General features: G+C 58.3%; 2 protein-coding genes across 2 annotated transcripts; both read left to right on the forward strand.

The window, feature by feature from the left end:
- Positions 1 to 2,821: 2,821 nt before the first annotated feature.
- On the forward strand, positions 2,822 to 12,175 carry NXPH4 (neurexophilin 4). Its single transcript, XM_047867904.1, has 2 exons — positions 2,822 to 3,000; positions 10,672 to 12,175. Exons 1-2 carry the CDS (start codon positions 2,944 to 2,946, stop codon positions 11,524 to 11,526), a joined length of 912 nt encoding a protein of 303 aa, XP_047723860.1. The 5' UTR covers positions 2,822 to 2,943; the 3' UTR covers positions 11,527 to 12,175.
- SHMT2 (serine hydroxymethyltransferase 2) lies at positions 5,684 to 20,316 on the forward strand. Its single transcript, XM_047867903.1, has 13 exons — positions 5,684 to 5,689; positions 14,864 to 14,932; positions 15,920 to 16,117; positions 17,128 to 17,207; positions 17,373 to 17,573; positions 17,885 to 17,966; positions 18,103 to 18,225; positions 18,353 to 18,492; positions 18,838 to 19,003; positions 19,195 to 19,294; positions 19,382 to 19,537; positions 19,618 to 19,725; positions 19,844 to 20,316. The coding sequence occupies exons 2-13, from the start codon at positions 14,900 to 14,902 to the stop codon at positions 19,969 to 19,971; spliced, it is 1,515 nt and encodes a 504-aa protein (XP_047723859.1). The 5' UTR covers positions 5,684 to 5,689; positions 14,864 to 14,899; the 3' UTR covers positions 19,972 to 20,316.
- The last annotated feature ends 33 nt before the right edge of the window (positions 20,317 to 20,349 follow it).

Here is a 20,349-nt window from a genome sequence, read left to right on the forward strand (position 1 = left end):
TCTCCCCTTTACAGCAAATGTGAGCTCAGGGAGGGCATCTGCAAGCAGCTGAAGAACGTTACCCAACACCCAAAGAAGGGCACTACCTTTCTTTCTGCCACCCTCCCTGGTTCAACTTCCTCAGCTTATTCCTTTTTTAAGGAAGCTATGGGTCTAGGCACCTCTAGAAATAAGAACCCTCCCCTTCCCTCTTGGCCCTGGGATCTCGCCTCCGGCTTCAGCCTCTAAGCCAGTTCTGAGATCCTCCACAGTCTCTGGAGCATCCCAGAGCCCCAGGGAAGAGCGACCCTGCTGGGGCAAAGGGGCGTCCTTGTTGATCGCTTAGGGAGGCTTGTGGCCTCCTCTGTCCACCAGGTGGCGTAGGCACTCCTGCAGCGCCGCTCACCCTTAAGCCCAGCACAGCCCCCTCCCCAACACTAATTATGCACCTGCAGGCGGACCGGAGCCTAGCCTCTCACTTCCTTCCCTCGGGCTATTATGCCACACCCCCTCCACCCTCAGCCAGCCGGCTCCCCTCCCTCCCTCAGCGCCTGCCTGCTCCCCCCGCCCCCCACCACCACCACCAGCCCCACCCCCTCGCTCCCTCCCTCTGCCAGCCGTGCATCTGGCGCCCCCGGGGAGCCACTGATTCTCTGCCTGTCGCCTCAAGATCCTGGGCCGAGCAAGAGGGGCCCCCAGCTGCGGCTTGGAACGCAAGCCCCTCCAGTCAGCTTCCTCCCTCTGCCCACCAGGACCAGCCAGGAGAGTGTCTACTAGGAGGCAGTCCTCGAACTCCTCACCTGGCAAGGACAGCAGAGGGGTCTGAGACAGAGATGGAGAAGAGACAGGGGCAGAACCAGGGGCAGAGGCTGATACAGACAGAATGAGAGACAGAGATATGGAGATGGAGAGATACAGGGGCAGAGGCAAAGACTCAGAGATGGGAGCGGGGGGGGGGGGGGGGGTGTCGGGATGTGTTTGTGTGTGTGTGTGTGTGTGTGTGTGTGTGTGTGTGTGTAGCTGGAGACAGAAGGGGGTGACCTGAGACTAGCAAAAGGAGAAGAGATGAGGTAGGTCAGGACTCCAGAAGATCAGGACCTTAGTGATGGGCTGCTGCCCTGGGTACCTTAGGCCTGGGGGTGCCCACTGCCCCCATCTACCTCCTCACGGCAACCCCTGTGCTTGGCAATTGGGCTCAGGATTCTGAAGCCTTGGGGCCTTGGGCCTGGCCATTCCTGCCTCTTCCAGCCTCTCTACTCTCTGCCCCTTCTGCACCCGGGTTCCTGCCTCCTGGCTTCTGGCTGTCTCTGGCTGTCTCTGTGTCTGCCTCATCTTCTCAGCATCACGGATCCTTTTCTGGTGTCTGTCACATCCTTGTATCTGAGTATCTCTTTGTATGTGCCTGGGCTTGTCTTTTGGACTGCCAGTGCCAGCATACACCTGTGTGTGTGTCCATCTCTGTCTGTGGACGTTTGCCTCTCTGCCAGGGCAAGGAAGGGGGCTGGGGCCTGAGTACCTGGCTGGGTATGCCTGTCTCTTGGCGCAAGTGTGCATTTACCCCTCTGTCTGTGTGTGCTCCTGTGTGTGTGTAAACTGAGTGTCCATCTGTGTGTGTCAGTGTGCCTCTAGGTGAGCACCTGTCTGCGTGTGCGTGCTGGTCTCTGTGTGAATGTGTTTCACTCTGCCTCTGTGCTCACCTCCGTGGTGTGGCCTGCCCCTGTGAATGCATCTGCGTGCATGCCTGGGGGTGTGTTGATGTCTCAGGATATGCGTCTGTCTCTCTATCTCTCTGCTTGTCCCTATCTCACACTGTCTAGGTGTCGGTCATACCACAACCTCAGCCACAGCCTCAGTGCATAGCAACAGCTGACAGCTGAAGACTCCCTGGGCAGGGAAGAGAGCGAGACTAGGGGGAGGAGGGAGCCTATGAAGAAACAGCCAAGAGGATAGGGACAGAGACAAGGCTGGGGCTGGGGACAGAGACAAGGACAGAGACAGAGGAGGAAGGAGACAAGGATGGAGAGGAGCTGATGGTGAAAGATGGGACAGTGGAAGGGAAGGGATGGAGATTGCACCAAGAGGCTGGGCAGGCGACGCTGAGGGGACTTCCTGCCCAACCCCCATGCAGGGACGCTCTGGGACGCGCGGGGGTCAGCAGTGAGGGGAGAGGGGCAAAAGTGAACGGCCGGTCCCGCAGAGGGGTCTGGAGATCGCGGAGGTGCCTTGGGGGCGGGAGTGGGGCGGCGGGCGCCGTTTGTCAGCCCTATTGACAGACGTGATGGGGTTTCCGTCCGTGATCAATGATTCTCATCTCCGGGCCGAATGAGCCGCGGGGCGCCCATCCATCCCCGTCAGCGCCGCGCGGCCCCAGCCGCCCCGAGGCCCCGCCCGCCCTCACCTCGGCCCCTGCCCTGCTCCTGCCCCGGACCCACCTTAGCCCGGAGCATAAAAGGGGCCCGGAGCACCGAGGGACCCTGGTCTTCCAGGGCTCCTGCTCCGCCGTGCACCCCTTCGGGGACACGGTCCCAGAGCCTCGAGCCCCACGCCCTGCCCCATTCCTCATCGGTGCACAGACCTAGCCTCTCCGGTACACCATCCCTAGGTCCCGCAACCCTCTGCGCTTCGCACCTGGGCTGGGGGCGTGTCCGGGGCGTGTCGGGGTGAAAGTCACCTTCGGTGCCCCCAGCTGGGCGGGAGGGGGCGCGCGGGGCGCGGCCGGGATTGGAGCGACGCGGAGCCCCGCCCCCCCGCCCGCTCGAGTCCGACCCAACTTTCTCCCCCGCCCGCGCCCCGCCCCCAGCGCCGAGCTCCGCTCCTCTCGCTCAGTCCGCGGGCCGCGCCGCCTGCTCCCGCCGCTCCGGCAGCCACCCCACGGCGCGCCAGCCCGGGGCCCCTCGCCCCCAGGCCCGGCTCCGGCCTGCCCGGGACCCGTCCCGTCCGCCCCCCGCCTGGCCGCCTGGGAAGATGCGGCTGCTCCCGGAATGGCTTCTCTTTCTCTTTGGCCCGTGGCTCCTGAGGCAGGTAAGGGCAGCAGGGCTGGAGTGGGAGCGCCGGTCCGGGACGCGAAGGTCCCAGAGTGCGAGGGGCTCGGTGCGCCCGCCCCGCCCCCAGCGCGGAGCGTCCCAACTTTGCGCGGCGTGGGGGAAGCGGACAGACAGACTCCCTGATCCAGGACACGCGCTCTCCCAATCCAAGTTGGCTGAGGGTTGGGGGCTGGTGCCGGGGTGGAGGCCCGACTCGGATCTGGCTTCAGGCAAGGCGGGGGAGGGGACGAAGCCCGACCCGCGAGTGCGCCAGACTGAGCGGGAGTGCGAGACAGACAGACAAGCCAGCAGGGTGTCAGCCTTGCCGTCTTTCCGCGCCAACCTCGCTCGCCTTCCTCGCTGTCTGTCCTTCCACTCCTCCACCCTGCCTTTCCGTTTCTCCTCTCTGCACTTGTCACAATGCCAGGTGGGCACTGTGTTCCGAGCATCCGCGGCCCGAACACACGCGCGCACACAGATACGGCCGAACTTGGCTACGATCTCCCATCACATCTCCCGCGGAGACACCTTCTCCCCTGCACAAACCTCACAGACACACCCCTCGCGCGCGCCCAGATGATGGGGGTGGGGGCTGTCTGGAAGGGGAGTCTCTCTTGGTGTCCTCCCCTTGCCCCCACATCCCTAGGCTGCCTCTTTTCCCTGAGTCTCTGGGGTGAGGACACAGAGGCTAAGGAGGCCCAGATTTGATCTGCTCCCTCCCAACTTGGAGGCTTCAACTCACGAACACAGTGTGCTCATATGTGCTGGTGTGGACTGTGTGGGTCAGCGTGTGCACCTGTGTGCATGCATGTGTCTTGGGGCAGCAAGGCTTGGGTGTCTAGTGCTGGGGTCCAGGGTGCATGTGTAAGCTGCTATGGTGTGTGGTGTTGGCTTTGAAGGGGTGAGTGCAAGCACCTGCTTCACCGCGCAGCTCTCTGTGCCCTGCTGTGTGTCCCACAATGGGGGCCTCGGACCTGGAGACTGCTTCCTTCCATTGCCTCCTTGTCGGAGACTTTTCTGGTTCCTGCACCCTAACTGTACCCACCTAGTTTGAGGGCAGGCAGGTAGCTTCCTAAACCCCTACTCCTGCACCCTTGCTCCAGCCCCTACAGAATCTGGAAGGGATGTAGTCCCCCCCCCTTCCCCTGCCAACATTTGGACCCCACCTGCTTAGCCAAATCAAACTCAGCCACTCCAGCAGGGTAGGGGCTGCCCAGGTGAAGCTGGTGACCAAGCTCCCTGCCTCTCCCAAACACGTCTGGTGACCTTGAGGGGCTGGAAGGTGGGCAGAGGGGCCCCCTCCACAAAACCTGCTTCCACTGGCAGGAGCTTCTTTTGGACTTGCTGCCCAGCTCTGCCCTTATCCACTACTGCAGGATGGGGCCTGGGCCCCACAACCCACCCGTATACGTGAAGGCCTGGGGGAGAGGAGGTAAGGATGCTACTCCCCTGCCCCTCCTTTGTACTTCCGCGCCCATTCTCCTCTCCACTCTCCCTATCAAATAAACTCCCCTGTGGACAGATCTGGTTTAATTTCCTTTGCCCCCTGAAGGGGAATGAAACATCTGGTGAAGACTTGAAGGAGAGTAAGCATGAGGATGTGAGCGATGGGGATCTGTCTGAGTGTGTGTGAGCTGCAGCTGTGGGCCTCCGTGTTGGAGTCAGTGGGGGAGAGTGTATCTGCCATTTAGTCCAGCTTGTGTGCCTGTGAGAATCAGTGTTTACATGTGTGTAAAGACTGTGGGTGTGTAAATACGTGTAATTGCGGGGCAGGATGTGTGCAGAGAAGTGTTTGTGTGTCTGAGTACCTGTGTGTGCTTGTGTGCACTTGTGAGTACCCCAAGGTGGGTCTCCAGTGCATCTGTGTGCCGGGGTACATGCGTTGCCCATATGTAAGTCTCTGGGGTTTGTGAGTGTCTGTATGCTTGTGGTCCTGAGTGCATTTGAGTGTGGGTATGGGATTGTGAGCCTCAGGGTGTGTTCATATATCTGAGTGTGGCTTATGTGTGTGTGCACTCAGGGCTGTCTCAGTGCCAGAGATGGGAGTATGTTGACACGGTAAGGGCTGGTGGGGGACAGTTTACAAGGTAGCTCTTTGGGAAACCCTAATTGTCCAATGATAACCCCACTGTCTTTGGCACCACCTGACCCCCGTCACTTGCCCCTCCTCCTGGGCCCAGGACTCTGGGCTTCCGTTGCCCCTGGGGCTGTGGCCTCTTGGCCAGACCTTCCTCCATTTCTTTCTGATATGGTCTCTGACTCCTCTCCCTCTCTGTCTCCGTCTTCCCCACCCCTTGCCAAAGCGGCTGCCTACTGGGAGAAGCAGCAGGCGATCAATAGTCACTAATCACTAATCACTAATTACTAATTAGCTGGGGGAGGGTAGGGGTGGGACCCTTTGGGACCTTCCAGCTCTATCCTGCCTCAGGGAAGGATTAGGCCCCAGCGAGCCTCTCAGAGCCGGCCAGCCCCAGACCTGCATCTAGCCACTCCCTCCTGCCTCTGTACCCCTCTCCAGCCCCTCAGCTAATCTCTGGCTGGGCCACTTAGGCACGTGCCGCCTAGGCTAGGGCCCAGAGCCTTGGTGGGGATTTGGGGGTAATCCGGGCCGCAGCTGGGCCAGGGGCACAGGAGAAGGAGGACGCTGTGACAGCTCCCTTGGGCCAGATCCTGCATGTATAAGAGAGGTACCCATTGGAAAGGAGAATTTACAGGGTCATGGGATTGGGATGGGGGAGGAGTTGGAGACCCAGGACTGAGTGACTAGGGAAGAGGTGAGGTAATTGGGGGACAGAAATATGGTAATGAAGGGTCACTGGGGTCAGAGGTGGGGTCATTGGGAAGGGGCAAGATAAACCTTGAAAGAGACCAGGTAAGTGGAGGGGGCATCTCAGGGCTCAGAGATGAAGTCATTGTCAAGGAGACGGGGAACTTTGAACAGATCCCTGCAACTCCACATGATTGGGGGCCAGGAAGGGGACAGGATACTAGAGAGAGGACAGGGTCATGGGGCAGGGCTCAAGCACTGCTGGGTGCAGTGGTTAGTCGCAGGGCTTAGGGGTGGAATCCAGCTATGGGGTGGAAATGGGGAACAGGGAGTGCTGTCTTGAGCGCTAGAAATTGGCGAGTCTCCCCCTCTCCCTCTCCTGCCCCTCCTCCACCTCCACCCCGCCCACTCCCCCTCCGGCTCCGGCTTCGGGAAATTACATCCCCGCTCCGCGGCTCCCACCCCCCCCCCCCACCGCGCCCCGGAGCCCGCGCCTTTATAGGCACATTTATTGCAATAATAAAGTGAGACGCGGGGCGGGGGGCGGGGGTGGCCGTTCCCGGGGGGATCGCGCCGGCTCTAGGAAGCAGGGAAATAAAATAAAATAAAATAAAATCAAAATTCAGATAACGGTGAGCCTTGCGCTGCAGGCCTCGAGCAGGCGGGCAGGCGGGGCTGAGGGGGAGGGGGCGCCCAGCCCAAGGGCAGAGCCCGCCCCACCAGCGGTCCCCGCCCCCTCACGCTATAGTAGGGTCTGGAAGGAGGTATCTTCGCTTCCACCTGCCTGGCCCCCTCCGGTAGTCTAATCCTGCCCATCGTCTGCCTTTTCCTTTGACTTGTCCCCCATACCTGGTCCTCAGCTCGTGGCTCCGTCCCTGTCTCCCATCTCCTTCCTTGTCCCCCATTGCCCATTCCAGTCCCCATTTACAATTTGCCATCCCCATCTCCTGGGTCTCTGCATCCCTCAGCATCCCTGTCTCTCTCTGCCCAATAACCATTACCCATTCCTGTTCCCACCCCCGATTGCTCCCCATCCCCATCTCCCAGGTCCTACCCCACTCTCAATCCTGCTTCTCTTTCCCAGTGCCCATCCCTCATCCACCATCCTTGTCCTCCCCATCCCCATTTTGGTTCCCATTGCATTCTCTGCCCCTCTTCATTCCCCTAGCTCCTATCCCATCTACATCCCTGTCTCTACCCAATGCCTATCCACCATTTCTGATCTCTTCTTCATCCCTGTTCCCATGCCTATCCTCGTTCCATCCTCATCTCTGCACCATACACCTGTGCCTGCCGAGTCCCCAACCCCAGTCTCAGTCCTCAACCCAGACTGTCCTGTCCTCCCACCAATGTGCTTACCCCCGGCTCCATCCCTGGTTCCCAGCCAGACCCTGTGAATTCCACCCCGCCCTGACTGCGGTGCCCTCCTCTTGTCCCTTTCTAGGTGCAAAGGCTTAATACGCTATTCCCTCCCCTTCCCCAGCCCTGGCCTGGAGCACTGTTCCTTCCCCAACCACAGGGTGCCGTTCCCTTCCCCCGGTCCGGAATCCTGAGCGGCCCCGCCTGACCTACACAGCCGGAGAGAAGCCAGGGACTGGTCTGGAGGCCTGGGGGAGGTGCGCCCTGCAATGCGGCTGGGGGGCCGATAGCGTGAACCTCCCCCCTTTCCCCCGCGGTCCCATCCCAAAAGAGGCCCCCCCACAGACACACAGTGGAGTTTGTTCACCAGCAAGAGGCAGCCTCAACTCCCCTCCATTGCGTGGGCTCACTGCCTTGGGGGCAAAGCACTCCTGGCTGGGTGCCCGCCCCGCATGGGCCTGGAGGCGCCTGGTGAGGCGCACCCCCCACCCATACCCACACCCCCGCCTGCCACTGAGCACCTCCGCCCCCTGCGGCCGACAGCCAGACTAGCCTCTCCCCTCGGCAAATGTCACCGCGCCCAATTAGCTTAATTAAACCAGTTCTGGAGCAACAGGGACCCCTCCTCGGACAACACCCTGCTCCCTCTCTCAGTTATAGAGGGGGGGGGGACACCACCATGGATCTCAGGAAAGAGGGGCTCCTTTCTTACCCTGCTTTCCCTGTTCGTTCCCCCACCCACAGATAGAGACAGACAGCCTGAAGGATAGAGGGAAAGAACCGAAAGAGACAGACAGAAACAGGGAGAAAAACAGAATCACGGAAGGAGAAAATTCGAGACAGAGTGAGGAAGAGACTGGGAGAAGAGTCGCGGAGAGAGATGGAAAAACAGTGAAAGAGGGAGCGCGAGAGGGAGAGCGAGCGTGCAAGCGAGGAAGCCAGAGGGAGGATTTTATTTTATTTTATTCCATGTTCCCATTTCTCGGCTCGTTTCCTCACAGACTCACCCCTCCCTGTCAGAGCTCCCCCCAAGGTCGCTTTGGCCAATCCCCCAACTCTTCCCTTTATCTTGGCAGTCTCCTGCAGTAGGTGGGGGGTGTGGGTGCCCAAAGCCCAGGGATTTGCCAGGATCAGAGAAGCACAGACAGCAATTTGTCTGGAATCAGGGGAGGGGGACACCCAGCACCCTCACCGCCCGGCCAAACCTCCTTCCCTCTCCCAGACCCTGCCTTCATGGAGTTGCTGGACTGAACCAGCCCTTGACAAGTCCTGGGCTGGGTGCAGGACAATGAGTGCTGCCGGGGTGTGCTGGGAGTGGGTGTCTCCTCAGAAGCATTTAGGGTCATAAGAGCAGGTGACTGGGTATTGATGGATGCCCCTAGAAAGGCAGTGTTGGGTCTAGAAGGGTGTGCAGATTAGGAGTCAGAGTTCAAAGGACTCCCCCCCCCCCTTCTTTGACTTTCCAGGCAAGGTTCATGTATTCCCTCCTCCTAGACCTCTCTGAGCCCCACCCTGCACTCTCCAAGCCCACTTCCTGGGAAGCCTGCCACCCCTCCCCCCACAGTGGCCTGGGACCCTTCCCACAGCCCCTCTCAGACCCACCCTCCTAGTGTTAGCTGCCAGCTCAAGCTTGTCTGTCTGAGTCAATCACTCCTGCTGCCCCCGCCCCCCTCACCTGAGCTGGGAGGAGGGATGGACGGGAGGAGGAATGAGGGGGGCGATAAATATGTATGACGAGCGGGTGGCGGCGGCATTAATAACCCGGGATCGCAGTGCTGCGGGAATGGGGACCAGGCGGTGGAGATTCTAGCCCAGCAGCTTGACTCTGCCATTCCTGTCCCTTGTGGACTCATAGTGTGTACACAAGGGTGTGTGCAAACAGAGGGGGGCACCCATGCTGCCAGGCCTCTTTACCTACCCAAACCTCTGCGGGCAGGCCAGTGTGGAACCCCCCAGGGACCATTCATATACAACTCACACATATGCACCCCCCAGGGGGAACAAACCGCACCGATTCTATCACTGTGGATACACTGACACACACCCTTGAGAAAGAGCTCGACACATGGACAGAGGATGATAGGAACTCATGTAGGAAAGTGACACCTCCAGAGAACCAGGCACGGTCAACTGAGGCATACAACTACACCAGTCTCAGTGACACAGCCACCACAAACGGATAGATACACAGCCTCACTCAGGTCAACACACGGAAAGACACACACACAGCCAAGCCAGGCACATTTACAACCCAGGCATCTATACAGAACCACCACGGACTGACACAACAGGCATTCAGCCACACAGGCAGGCAGACACACACACAGACTCCTCAGACTGATATAGGCAGGTGGACACACACACACACACACACACACACACACACCCCAACCACACACAGCCACTTGAAGCAGACACACACCCTCATCACCATGGGTTGAGACACATGGTGAGTGTGCATGCGTGCACATGCTCACACACACACCATCACTCCAGGTAGACAGACACACACCCATAACCATCCGGGGCTGACAGAAACACAGCCACCCCAGGCTGACACACACAGCACCCGCTCCCTGCAATCTGACGTACACGCAGTAAGGGCCACAGTAACCGGCCACAGCTACCAGTCTGACTGACACATTCTGACACTCACGGCTCCTCTCCCTCCCGCTCCCCTCGCTGGAGCGGCATCTCCATATTTCTTCCTCTGGTTCTCGCACGTCTCCTTCACTCCCGGCCACCCCCCCCCCACCCCACCCGCCCCAGATAATTGATGGCCCGGGCCTGGCCCGGCCGCTCCCGCCTCTCGATCCATCTTGTACTCGCGCCCGCGCTGTCTCCCAGATCGGCCGCCACCTGAGACACGCGGAGACGGGAGAGGGCGGGCGGGGGCGGTCCTCCGGCCCCCTATAAGACCAGGGAAGGACCACTAGGCGGCCTCCCCCACAGTAAGAGCGCTGGAGGCCGAGAGGGGTGCCCACGCAGCCCCCAAGCCTCAATCCACAGCGCTGAGATCTCCACTATTAGCTCAGTCGGTTTTCCCGGCCCCTCCCCGCCAGGGAGTAGAGGCCGAGGCCTGGGTGGGGGCTTTAGCCTCGGCAGAGGTGTTGGGAGGTCTTCGCTTCTTTCTTGATGCTGACTGTTGACATTGGTCATGGCCTGGCTTGCCTGAGTCCACCTCCTCCCTGGCCCACCATGATTCAGAACCAACCAGGCTCCAGGCCAGGAGAGCCGGCTCCACTCCCTATTCAAAAAGCTTTTGCTTTTTGGATTTCTCAGCCCGCATCGGAGTTCTCTGAGAACACAAGGATTCTCAGTGTCATTTCACAGATGTAGAAACTGAGGACTGGATCGTGAGTTGGCCAAGAGCACAGAGGTTGAAAGGGCTGCAGGCCTGCACCAATGCACACTCCCCAAACCACTGACTGTGGACTAACCGCTTTCCCCAGGGGCTGGGGAAAGGGGCTAGTGGGGGTAGGGCCATGGGATGGCCTGGCGCAACCCCAGCGTCTTTCTTTCCTGCTCTTTCTTTGTCCACAGGTCGTCAGTGCTCAGATACCAGAGTCCGGGAGGCCTCAGTACCTGGAGCTGCGCCCCGCCGCGGCCAGAGGGGGCGCCCCTGGCCAACAGCTCCCGGTGCCGAGGTCATCCCACGGTCTGGGCACTACTGGCGCCTGGAGCTGGGCCTGGCCGGCTAATCACACCGGGGCACTGGCCCGGGCTGGGGCGCTGCCTGCGCCGCGCACGAAGAGAAAGCCGTCTATCAAAGCGGCCCGTGCCAAAAAGATCTTCGGCTGGGGGGACTTCTACTTCCGGGTACACACTCTCAAGTTCTCACTGCTGGTGACAGGCAAGATCGTGGACCACGTGAACGGTACTTTCAGCGTGTACTTCCGCCACAACTCGTCTAGCCTGGGCAACCTCAGCGTCAGTATTGTGCCGCCCTCCAAGCGTGTCGAGTTCGGGGGAGTGTGGCTGCCGGGGCCCGCCCCCCATCCTCTGCAGTCTACGCTGGCCCTGGAGGGGGTGCTGCCTAGGCTGGGGGCCCCGCTGGGGATAGCGGCCGCGGGACCCGGGCTAGGAGGCACCCTCGGGGGCGCGCTGGCGGCCCCATTCGGGGGCGCGCTGGGAGTGCCCGGGGCCAAAGAGTCACGCGCTTTCAACTGCCACGTGGAGTATGAGAAGACAAACCGCGCGCGCAAGCACCGCCCGTGCCTGTACGACCCATCGCAAGTGTGCTTCACCGAGCACACGCAGAGCCAGGCCGCCTGGCTCTGCGCCAAGCCCTTCAAAGTCATCTGCATCTTCGTCTCCTTCCTCAGCTTTGACTACAAACTAGTACAGAAGGTGTGCCCAGACTATAACTTCCAGAGTGAGCACCCTTACTTTGGGTAGTGCGCCTCGCACTCGCCTGGGCCCTAAGTTTCCCGCCAAATCCCGGCCTCCCTAAGTGGGACCCCTCCCCGTGCCCCGCAGCTCCTGGGGCCGCATTCACCCCTTCCACTCTGAGGGCAAAGGGAACAGCCTTCCCGGGGACCATCAGCCATCAGGTGGCGTGGGTCCTCCTTTTCCTTATGGGAAGCGCTAACAAGGCGGAGGTGGCTGTAGCCCCTTCCGCTACCTCCCAAAATGAAGGGGCAGGAGCGCAGGCCTGGAATAGGCGGGGCTTGGAGGCGGTCCCAGTGTCCCTTACGTCTGCATCGGGTCCCCCCTTATACCCCGGCGCTGGGCTGGACACTCCCTTTGTCCTCATCTGTAATGACGCCTGGCCTGGCACCCTCCACGCACCCTGTCTTACCCCCAGGCGCTTTTCCTCCTGTTCCATCAGGTCCCCACGTAAAGACTGTTAGGCTCGTAAGTTGCGGCCTATCCCCAACCCCTTCTGCCAGCGGTATGCCTGTCCGCCTCCCCCCCACCCCAAACCCTAATTAGGATAGCGGAAGCAGAACTCCTGGGCCTAGGCGATCGACTCGGCCCCTGCTCTCTGCCCACCTCCCTCCTGTCCCTGCAGTCCTGCTCCACCTGCCCCTTTCCGGCTGCTTCCTCTCGGTGATATTTTTTCTACGCCAAAACAGACGGGAAAGGGAACAAAATAAAGTGAAATCCAATACGCGTCTGTGTGAGACCTTTGTAGGGGGTGGTGGTGATGTGGGTCTAAGTCTGGCAGAGACCTGGCCAGGGCCTCCTCCCTGGGCGGCTTCTGGAAACTGAGGCAAATATTGAGGGAGTTGGCACCTTGGAGGGCATCCAAGACCAGGTCGGACGGAGATGAGGGCGACCCTTGCGGTAGGAGCCCTGACTGAGGTGGGGATTTTCTCCCAGAGGTGGGCGAAAAAGAGGGGAAGCTGCAGCAGACAGAATGGGGGTGAGACCTGAGAGGGGACTACCAGCGGACTGTTGGCGACGACTTGGGGGAGGAGGTATAAGGCCTTGAAATGGGATCGAGTTGCAGGGACAGCGTAGGCAGAGCGCTGACAACCTGCTAAGCTCCGAGGGGCTGGCGGGAGGCGGCAGGTGGGGGGGAGGGGGAACGGTGTTTGCGGCATCTGGAGTCATCGATCTTCCTTTTCCTTCCTAATTTCGTGGGCGCTGAGTTTGCAGACGGCTGAGGGAGGGAGGCCAGAGACGAGGGGGTGGGGGAAGGGACGAGCGGCGCGAGTTTAGAGAGCCTGGCCGCGCCGCCGCCGCTCGCCGCCTGCAAACAAGGCCCCCTTAAGCCAGCTGCCCACCCTCCCCACCCCCGCCTCCAGCTCCCTTCTGCCGCCGCCGCCGCTGCTAATTTTATCCGCCCCCAACCCTGGCCCGGGCGTTAATTGGCTGCGGCTTCATTAGCAGTTCTCAAGCTCAGCCGCCCCCCTCCCCTGGGGGACCCCTGACTGGGGCTAGGGAGGGGGTACGGACAAGCTGAGGCACAGAATGACACCTATCGACACCTCGTCTTCTGCCTTCCTTCTCCTGGAGTCCTGGACCAAGGTACCGACTCGGAGAAGGCAGTGTTCTCCAAGGAGTTGCCCACTAGTCAGCGGGAAACTGAGTCAGAGGTGAGTCCCACCCAGACATGCCTGGGAATGAAAAGTTGGTGATGGGGAAAATAAATCTTTGGATGGATGGATGGATGGATGGATGGCAGGATCACAAGATCAACTGAAAGGAAGAGGGCGGTGGGAGGTGATTCTGGGTCAGAGATTGGAGGAAGGAGAAGAACCCTAACCCAGGGCCTATTGCTGGAAAGAACTGAGAACACCTGAGGCTAGAGTGGGAGGGAAGGAGGTTAAAGCTAAGAGGGGACTTCTGAGGCCTGGTATGAGAGCCAAGTGGGAATATTTAGAATTAGCAAGTTAGCCCATCTGGGCCTCAGTTTCTTCGCTTGTAAGGCAATGATAAAATAGCATGTCCTGGAGATTAAAACTTTGCGTGTGAATATGTTTTGTGATGGATTGTCCTCCTCCACTTCCTCTGACTCACAAACTGCCTCCTCTACAGCCATCCTCTTCTCTTCTCCCACCCCTTCCCCCTTGGACACTTTGGACATCTGGGAGCTGAGTTGCCCCTGCCTGTAATTGCACTTGTTGCATTTTTTTCCACCTGTTTGCCTCTTATGTCCCAGCAGTCAGTGATCTATTCTTGTATCTCCAAAGCTATGGCATGTCTGGCACAGAGTAGGAGCTCACTGTGTCTGTTGAATGACTAAATGAATGAATGTGTAATGTTGCTAAGTAAGGCAATGATTCTCAAAATCACTGCTTTTTAGAATCATTGAAGAGAGGTTTCACTGTCACCACGAGTGGGCAAATGCCCACTCTTTAAGATTCATTGAATTAGAACCTCTGTAGGGAAGCCTCACACTCATACATTTATACTACATTTCCCAGCCAATTCTGATACCCATGTTTGGGAGCCTACTTGTAAAGGAGTCAATGAGTCCCTCACCCAAAGGATGAGTCCAGATGAAGTCAGGCTAAAAGGAAGATCCTTTCCAGTTCCAAGGATCTTTAGCCCCAGGGAAATAAAGAGGGCTCACTGAGTGCTGGAGCAACAAGAGGTGAACAGATACCAAATTCAACAAATGCAACAACAGGAGGGGGCACCTCACTCAGTTCCAGAATGTCCCAGGAGAAGGAGATACCATGGAGGAGGCAGGTCAGAGGATGAGGGGAGGGTGATTCATCCCAGAGCATGTTTCACACAAAGTCTCATTTAATCCTCCCTACATGTTATTTTTTTATTGCAAGTGAGGAAACTGAGGCCCAGATAGACTAATTTGCTAGTTAGCCCAAGAACTGGAACTTGAACTCAGGTCTCTCATCGTTCCAAACCAGGATGCTTCCCAGTGCTCTCTAGCTCGAATAGGAGTCTTTATATTCCCAAAGAGCCTAATAACGCTAAGTAGGTATTCAGTAGGCACCCAATAAATGGTTGTTGTCTGGAGGACAGGATAAAACACACACACACACACACACACACACACACACACACACACACTAAAAAGCTTCAGGACAGTGAGGAGGTGGGGCGGCACTGGATCTCTTTTCTTTCAGGCGAGAGCCTCTGACCAAGGGCTACACATGGGTAACTGAAGCGGAGGAAGTGGGTAAAAACTACAATTCCCAAGAGACCGTAAAGGTCTCACGCATGCGTAGATCTCTCCCCTCAATTCGGTGGCTTCCCGGGCCGTTCTCGCGCATGCGCTCTAAAATCAGTCGTCTTCCTACCCTTTGCTTCCCCCAGCCAGAGTTGGTGGCTGGACCTCCTGCGACCTCCGGTTGCGATGCTGCCCTTCTCTTTGCTCTGGGCGACTCGGGTAAGAATGGGGCTTCGGAGATTGGGTGACCGATAGAAAGCAAGCTTCCTTCCTACCCTAGTTCCCTTTCACGAACTCTGGGGTTCTCCTGGCTTTTCCACGCACGTGGTTTTAGTCCTCGGGGAGCGGACGTGCATCTAGGGAATCCTTGAGAACTCCCCACCCTCAGTGCCCCCGGCGTAACTGGGACCCCTCCTCATTCCCGCAACCAGACGCCCCAGGGCCTGCGACCGCCCATTTCACGTGGCATTAGGGGAGAGAACCGCACCAGATGCCCCGTGGACCCTGGCGGACGAGTGGGGTTCCTGGCCTGGGCGGCGAGCTGAGTCTTTCCTGCCAGCTCTGAGCCATGCAGATGATGCAACCTGGCCCCACTGCTTACATCAGGGGTCCCTCAGCTCTATGGGCTGGAAGGAGGTGGGAAAGTGGGGAGCACAGGACAGGATGTGGGTTTTGGCTTCCCTGCAGGCAGGCTCTCCACCGGTCCCCCTTTTCCCAGAGATTGCTAAAGGTCTACTCTGCCATTTCCATTGCTCTGGAAACCACCTCTGCAGCCTATTGCCTGAACCCGTTCCAACTCAGCCTCCTATCCCCGAGTGCCATGGAGGCCCTAGGGGAACACCCTTTTGTGCTTGTGGGTTGAGGAGGTTCTGGAACCCCAGTGGACTGCTCCTGAATTCCAAAGACATAGGCTTCCAGAGGGCAGACTTTGCCCCGTGGCTTTGCAGAGTGATTCGTGGGTCGAGGTGGAGGGAAATTCCGAGGTGAGGTGAATGGACCGACTCAGAACCACCCCCTGGACATTGACCCCAACCTTGGCTCTAGAACTGGCTTTGGAAGGAGGAGGTGGGGGTGACGAGAATTGGAAAAGGCTGTTTGGACAACTGGCTGCTAGGTTTGGAGCCAGAAAGCCTGATAAGCATGGCTGAGGGTTGTTGGGAGACTATGTGGATGCTTTTTATTTGATCCTGGTTTTTCCTTTCCTAGCCTCTGCAGAGATGTGGTCATCTGGGCAGGATGGCCATACGGTGCCAACACAGTGAGGTGGCCCAGACCCAGACTGGAGAAGCAACCAGGGGCTGGACAGGCCAAGAGAGTCTGTCAGACAGTGACCCTGAGATGTGGGAGCTGCTGCAGAGAGAGAAGGACAGGCAGTGTCGTGGCCTGGAGCTCATTGCCTCAGAGGTGGGATCTGGGGAGAGGGACCAAGATATGGGCCATAATGGGTGCAGGAAGTAACAGATCATCTTACTGTTGTTTCTACAGATGTACCTTTCAGACTCTGGGCCTTCCTGCTGGGCCTTATCTCCTTGTATCCTCCTCCTCCTCCTCCATTTTAAAAATGTTTATTTATTGGGGGGCGGGAGGAAAACAAATAAAAATATTTATTTATTTATTTAGAGAGAGAGAGAGAGAGCACAGAGCAGGGGAGGAGCAGACAGAGAGGGAGACAGAGAATCCCAAGTGAGCCCCGTGCTGTCAGTGCACAGCCTGATGTGGTGTTCAAACTCACAAAAGTGAGAGCACGACCTGAGCCAAAATCGAGTCACATGCTTAACCGACTGAGCCACCCAGGTGCCCCATCTTCTTCTTTTTTTAAGTCTATTTATTTTGAGAGAGAGAAAGTGTGAGCCCCTGTGCAAGCAGGAGAGGGGCAGAGAGAGGGTGGGAGAAAGAATCGCAAGCAGGCTTCACGCCCATCTCCCAGCTCGGGGCCTGAAGAGGGACTCGATCCCACAAACTGTGAGGTCATGACCTGAGCTGAAATCAAGAGTCAGATGGTTAATTGACTGAGCCACCCAGGTGCCCCTCCTTGTCTTCTTACTGTGCTCTGAAGAAAAGGCAGAGCAATCTGGATTGTGGGATGGGGACATTAGAGAGCTTCCAAAGCCTTCCGGGGCCCCTGTACTTTAGTCTGGTCCCTTCCCCTTCCCAAGAGGAAAGAGGACCCTGGAAGCACAGGTTCGAATGGACAGGTGGCCCTGCTGGGGACACATACCACAGCAGCTGGGTTTCTCAGGATGCTTCCTCTGGCCTTTCTTCAGGTCTGACAAGGAACACTGGATGAATAGAGGTTTCCGTAGGGCCTGGCTTCTCCCTGCTGCCCAGGGCTCTGACAGGGTGGGGCTGGGGGGGGCTCCAGGGAAAGGGGCTCAATACCTTCTGTGACAATCCCCCACTCCCCCTCACCCCAGAACTTCTGCAGCCGAGCTGCGCTGGAGGCCTTGGGGTCCTGTCTGAACAACAAGTACTCGGAGGGTTATCCTGGCAAGAGGTGAGGCCTAGGTACCAGAGGGCTGGAGGGCAGCCTCAGGGACGGTGCTCCCAGTTACCTTCCCAGCGTGTCTAGAGGAGTGGCCTTCCCAGCCCTTTGCTGCTGGTTGAGGGGGATGGTGGAACCCTTTCTGGGTGCCCTGATATACCCCCCATCTCATGGCAGATATTATGGAGGAGCAGAGGTAGTGGATGAAATTGAGCTGCTGTGTCAGCGCCGGGCCTTGGAAGCCTTTGACCTGGATCCTGCACAGTGGGGAGTCAATGTCCAGCCATACTCAGGCTCTCCGGCTAATCTGGCGGCCTATACAGCCCTTCTGCAGCCTCATGAGCGAATCATGGGGCTGGACTTGCCTGATGGGGGCCAGTGAGTATGGATGCAGTGGGTGCTGGGTGTGGTGGGCAGGATGGGCATAAAAAAGGAGTTTTCATTGAACACCTAGTGTGTGCCACACAGGTGGCACATGCAGGCTTCTCCCTGCCCTGCAAGTCAATGGATGAGGAAGAGAAGATCCCAGTAACCGGTGCTCACCATGGAATGGACTGAGCAGTGAGGGTTGCACATACTAGGAGCAGTGTTCCAGGGACAGAGGCCTTTGGAGCCGGGCAGGAAGGCAGTGGTTAAGTCTGGAAGTTACTTGTTTCTGAAGCTGTCTTATCACTGTCGTCCCTTTCCAGTCTTACTCACGGCTACATGTCTGATGTCAAGCGGATCTCGGCCACATCCATTTTCTTTGAGTCTATGCCCTATAAGTTAAATGTGAGTGCTAGGGCCCTGGTGGCCCTCTCCTGGGGAAAGTGAGGGGCTGGAGTCCTGGGCAGCCTTTAGGGTCAAGGAGGAGAGTGAGCTGCCCTGCTTCTGTCTCAGGGTTTCAGCTTTTTGTTTGTCCATCCAGCCCAAAACTGGCCTCATCGACTATGACCAGCTGGCACTGACCGCTCGGCTTTTCCGACCACGGCTCATTATAGCTGGTACCAGTGCCTACGCTCGCCTCATTGACTACGCCCGCATGAGAGAGGTTGGTGTAGAGCTGGAGTACCAGCCACTTCCCAGGGTGGGTGGGGGGATTTTGGAGGGGGGGGGCAGCCTTGGGGAGGCCTGTCTGGTCCCTCCCCAGGCTAAGGCCTGTCTCTGTACCTGCCCAGGTGTGTGATGAGGTCAAGGCACACCTCCTGGCAGACATGGCCCACATCAGTGGCCTGGTGGCTGCCAAGGTGATCCCCTCACCTTTCAAGCACGCGGATGTTGTCACCACCACCACTCACAAGACCCTTCGAGGGGCCAGGTCAGGCTCCCCTGAGGTCAGGCCTTGCCCTTCTCTGCCTTCACGCCCTATTCCAGGGGCACTGTTGGGCTGGATCCGAGAAGAGTTCGTTCCCATCTGAAACCCTGAAGATTTTTGCCCAGTCTGTGATGACTCTCCTCCTCGTGCGCATGGTGGCAATTCCCCGCTAGGGGAGTCGGGGGTGGGAGTGAGGGGCTGCTCTCCTTGATTACTGGAGTTCTACATGCTGGCCCAACTGAGGTAGACTGAGAACTCAGTGGGTCCAGGCCAGGCTGCTTCCCCTGCTTTTCTCCTCCCTTATCCTTTCTTTTTAACTTAGATTCTGATCACCTGCCTCCCACACAGGTCAGGACTCATCTTCTACCGGAAGGGGATGCAGGCTGTGGACCCCAAGACCGGCCGGGAGATCCCTTACACATTTGAGGACCGAATCAACTTTGCTGTGTTCCCATCCCTGCAGGGGGGGCCCCACAACCATGCCATTGCTGCAGTGGCCGTGGCCTTAAAGCAGGTTGGGGAGCCTACTGTTGTGGGGTGGGGAGGGCCCTGGGCTGGAGGCTTAGACCCTGTTCCATGCTAACTCAGTTGCAGCTGATGGAAGGGAAGTGCCCGGATGGGGTCAGGGTTGGGGTCACAACTGTGGTGGAGGTGGAGCAGAAGGGGTATGGCTTGGGGTCACAGGTGCTACTGTCTTGTCTCCAGGCCTGCACCCCCATGTTCCGGGAGTATGCCCTGCAGGTTCTGAAGAATGCTCGGGCCATGGCCGATGCCCTGCTAGAGCGAGGCTATTCGCTTGTGTCTGGTGAGCCAGGGGGTTGGGTGAGAGCCTCTGCAGCCTCAGACAGAGGCCTAGAACTCACCCCTCCCTGCCTACCGTCTTTACCCTTAGGTGGCACAGACAATCACCTAGTGCTGGTGGACCTGCGGCCCAAGGGCCTGGATGGAGCTCGGGCTGAGCGGGTGCTGGAACTTGTATCCATCACAGCCAACAAGAACACCTGTCCCGGAGACCGAAGTGCCATCACACCTGGGGGCCTGCGGCTCGGTGAGACCTGAGGTTTGAGGAAGGAAGGATGGCTGCCAGGTGGGCTTGAGCTGTGCTCATCCCCTCTGCCTCTCTCCCAGGGGCCCCAGCCTTGACCTCTCGACAGTTCCGTGAGGATGACTTCCGGAGAGTTGTAGACTTTATAGATGAAGGGGTCAACATCGGCTTGGAGGTGAAGAGCAAAACTGGTGAGTGGGCAAGACCCTTCCTCGCTAGCCAGTTTACATTCCTTGTCTGTCCCTCCCCCTGGCTGATCTAACTGCCTTCCCTGAAGTTCTGACCACTTTTTTCCTCATCCCCCTCTAGCCAAACTCCAGGATTTCAAATCCTTCCTGCTCAAGGACACAGAAACCAGTCATCGGCTGGCCGACCTCCGGCAACGGGTGGAACAGTTTGCCAGGGCCTTCCCCATGCCTGGTTTTGATGAGCGCTGAGGGCACATGGGAGAGGAGGCCCATAGACTGAAATTTATTCTCCTTCGGTCTGCCTGGGCCAGTGGAGGAGAACGACTATCTTTCAATTTTTTGCTAGGGGAGAGAAAGCCTCCCACTTAGGGGAAGAGCCAGGTATATTCTGGACTTTGTAGCTGAGAAGATTTCTTTTTGTAACAAGACTTAGAAAGAGGAGGCCTGGGGCTTTCCGCCCTGAACCTTTCCATTATCTCAGTGTTCTAGACTCCTTGCTCTTACTTGGAGAGGGGGGAGTTGCCCTTGTGAGCCAGAGGAAGGGGTGGGTAGGCGCCGCCTTTCTGTTTTTAATCTAATAAAATGCTAACCTGCTTTGAGCTCTCCCGTCACTGTGGGAGGAGTCCC

Source organism: Prionailurus viverrinus, chromosome B4 (assembly GCF_022837055.1).
Source record: "Prionailurus viverrinus isolate Anna chromosome B4, UM_Priviv_1.0, whole genome shotgun sequence".
NCBI classification, from domain to species: domain Eukaryota; kingdom Metazoa; phylum Chordata; class Mammalia; order Carnivora; family Felidae; genus Prionailurus; species Prionailurus viverrinus.

Bases quoted from the DNA above. Each gene is read 5' to 3' on its own strand.
- NXPH4 (XM_047867904.1), top strand. From the start codon at position 2,944: ATGCGGCTGCTCCCGGAATGGCTTCTCTTTCTCTTTGGCCCGTGGCTC. The intron at 3,001-10,671 runs GTAAGGGCAGCA...CTTTGTCCACAG, and splicing joins GCCCGTGGCTCCTGAGGCAG to GTCGTCAGTGCTCAGATACC.
- SHMT2 (XM_047867903.1), top strand. From the start codon at position 14,900: ATGCTGCCCTTCTCTTTGCTCTGGGCGACTCGG. The intron at 17,967-18,102 runs GTGAGTGCTAGG...TTGTCCATCCAG, and splicing joins CTATGCCCTATAAGTTAAAT to CCCAAAACTGGCCTCATCGA. The intron at 18,493-18,837 runs GTCAGGCTCCCC...CCTCCCACACAG, and splicing joins AAGACCCTTCGAGGGGCCAG to GTCAGGACTCATCTTCTACC.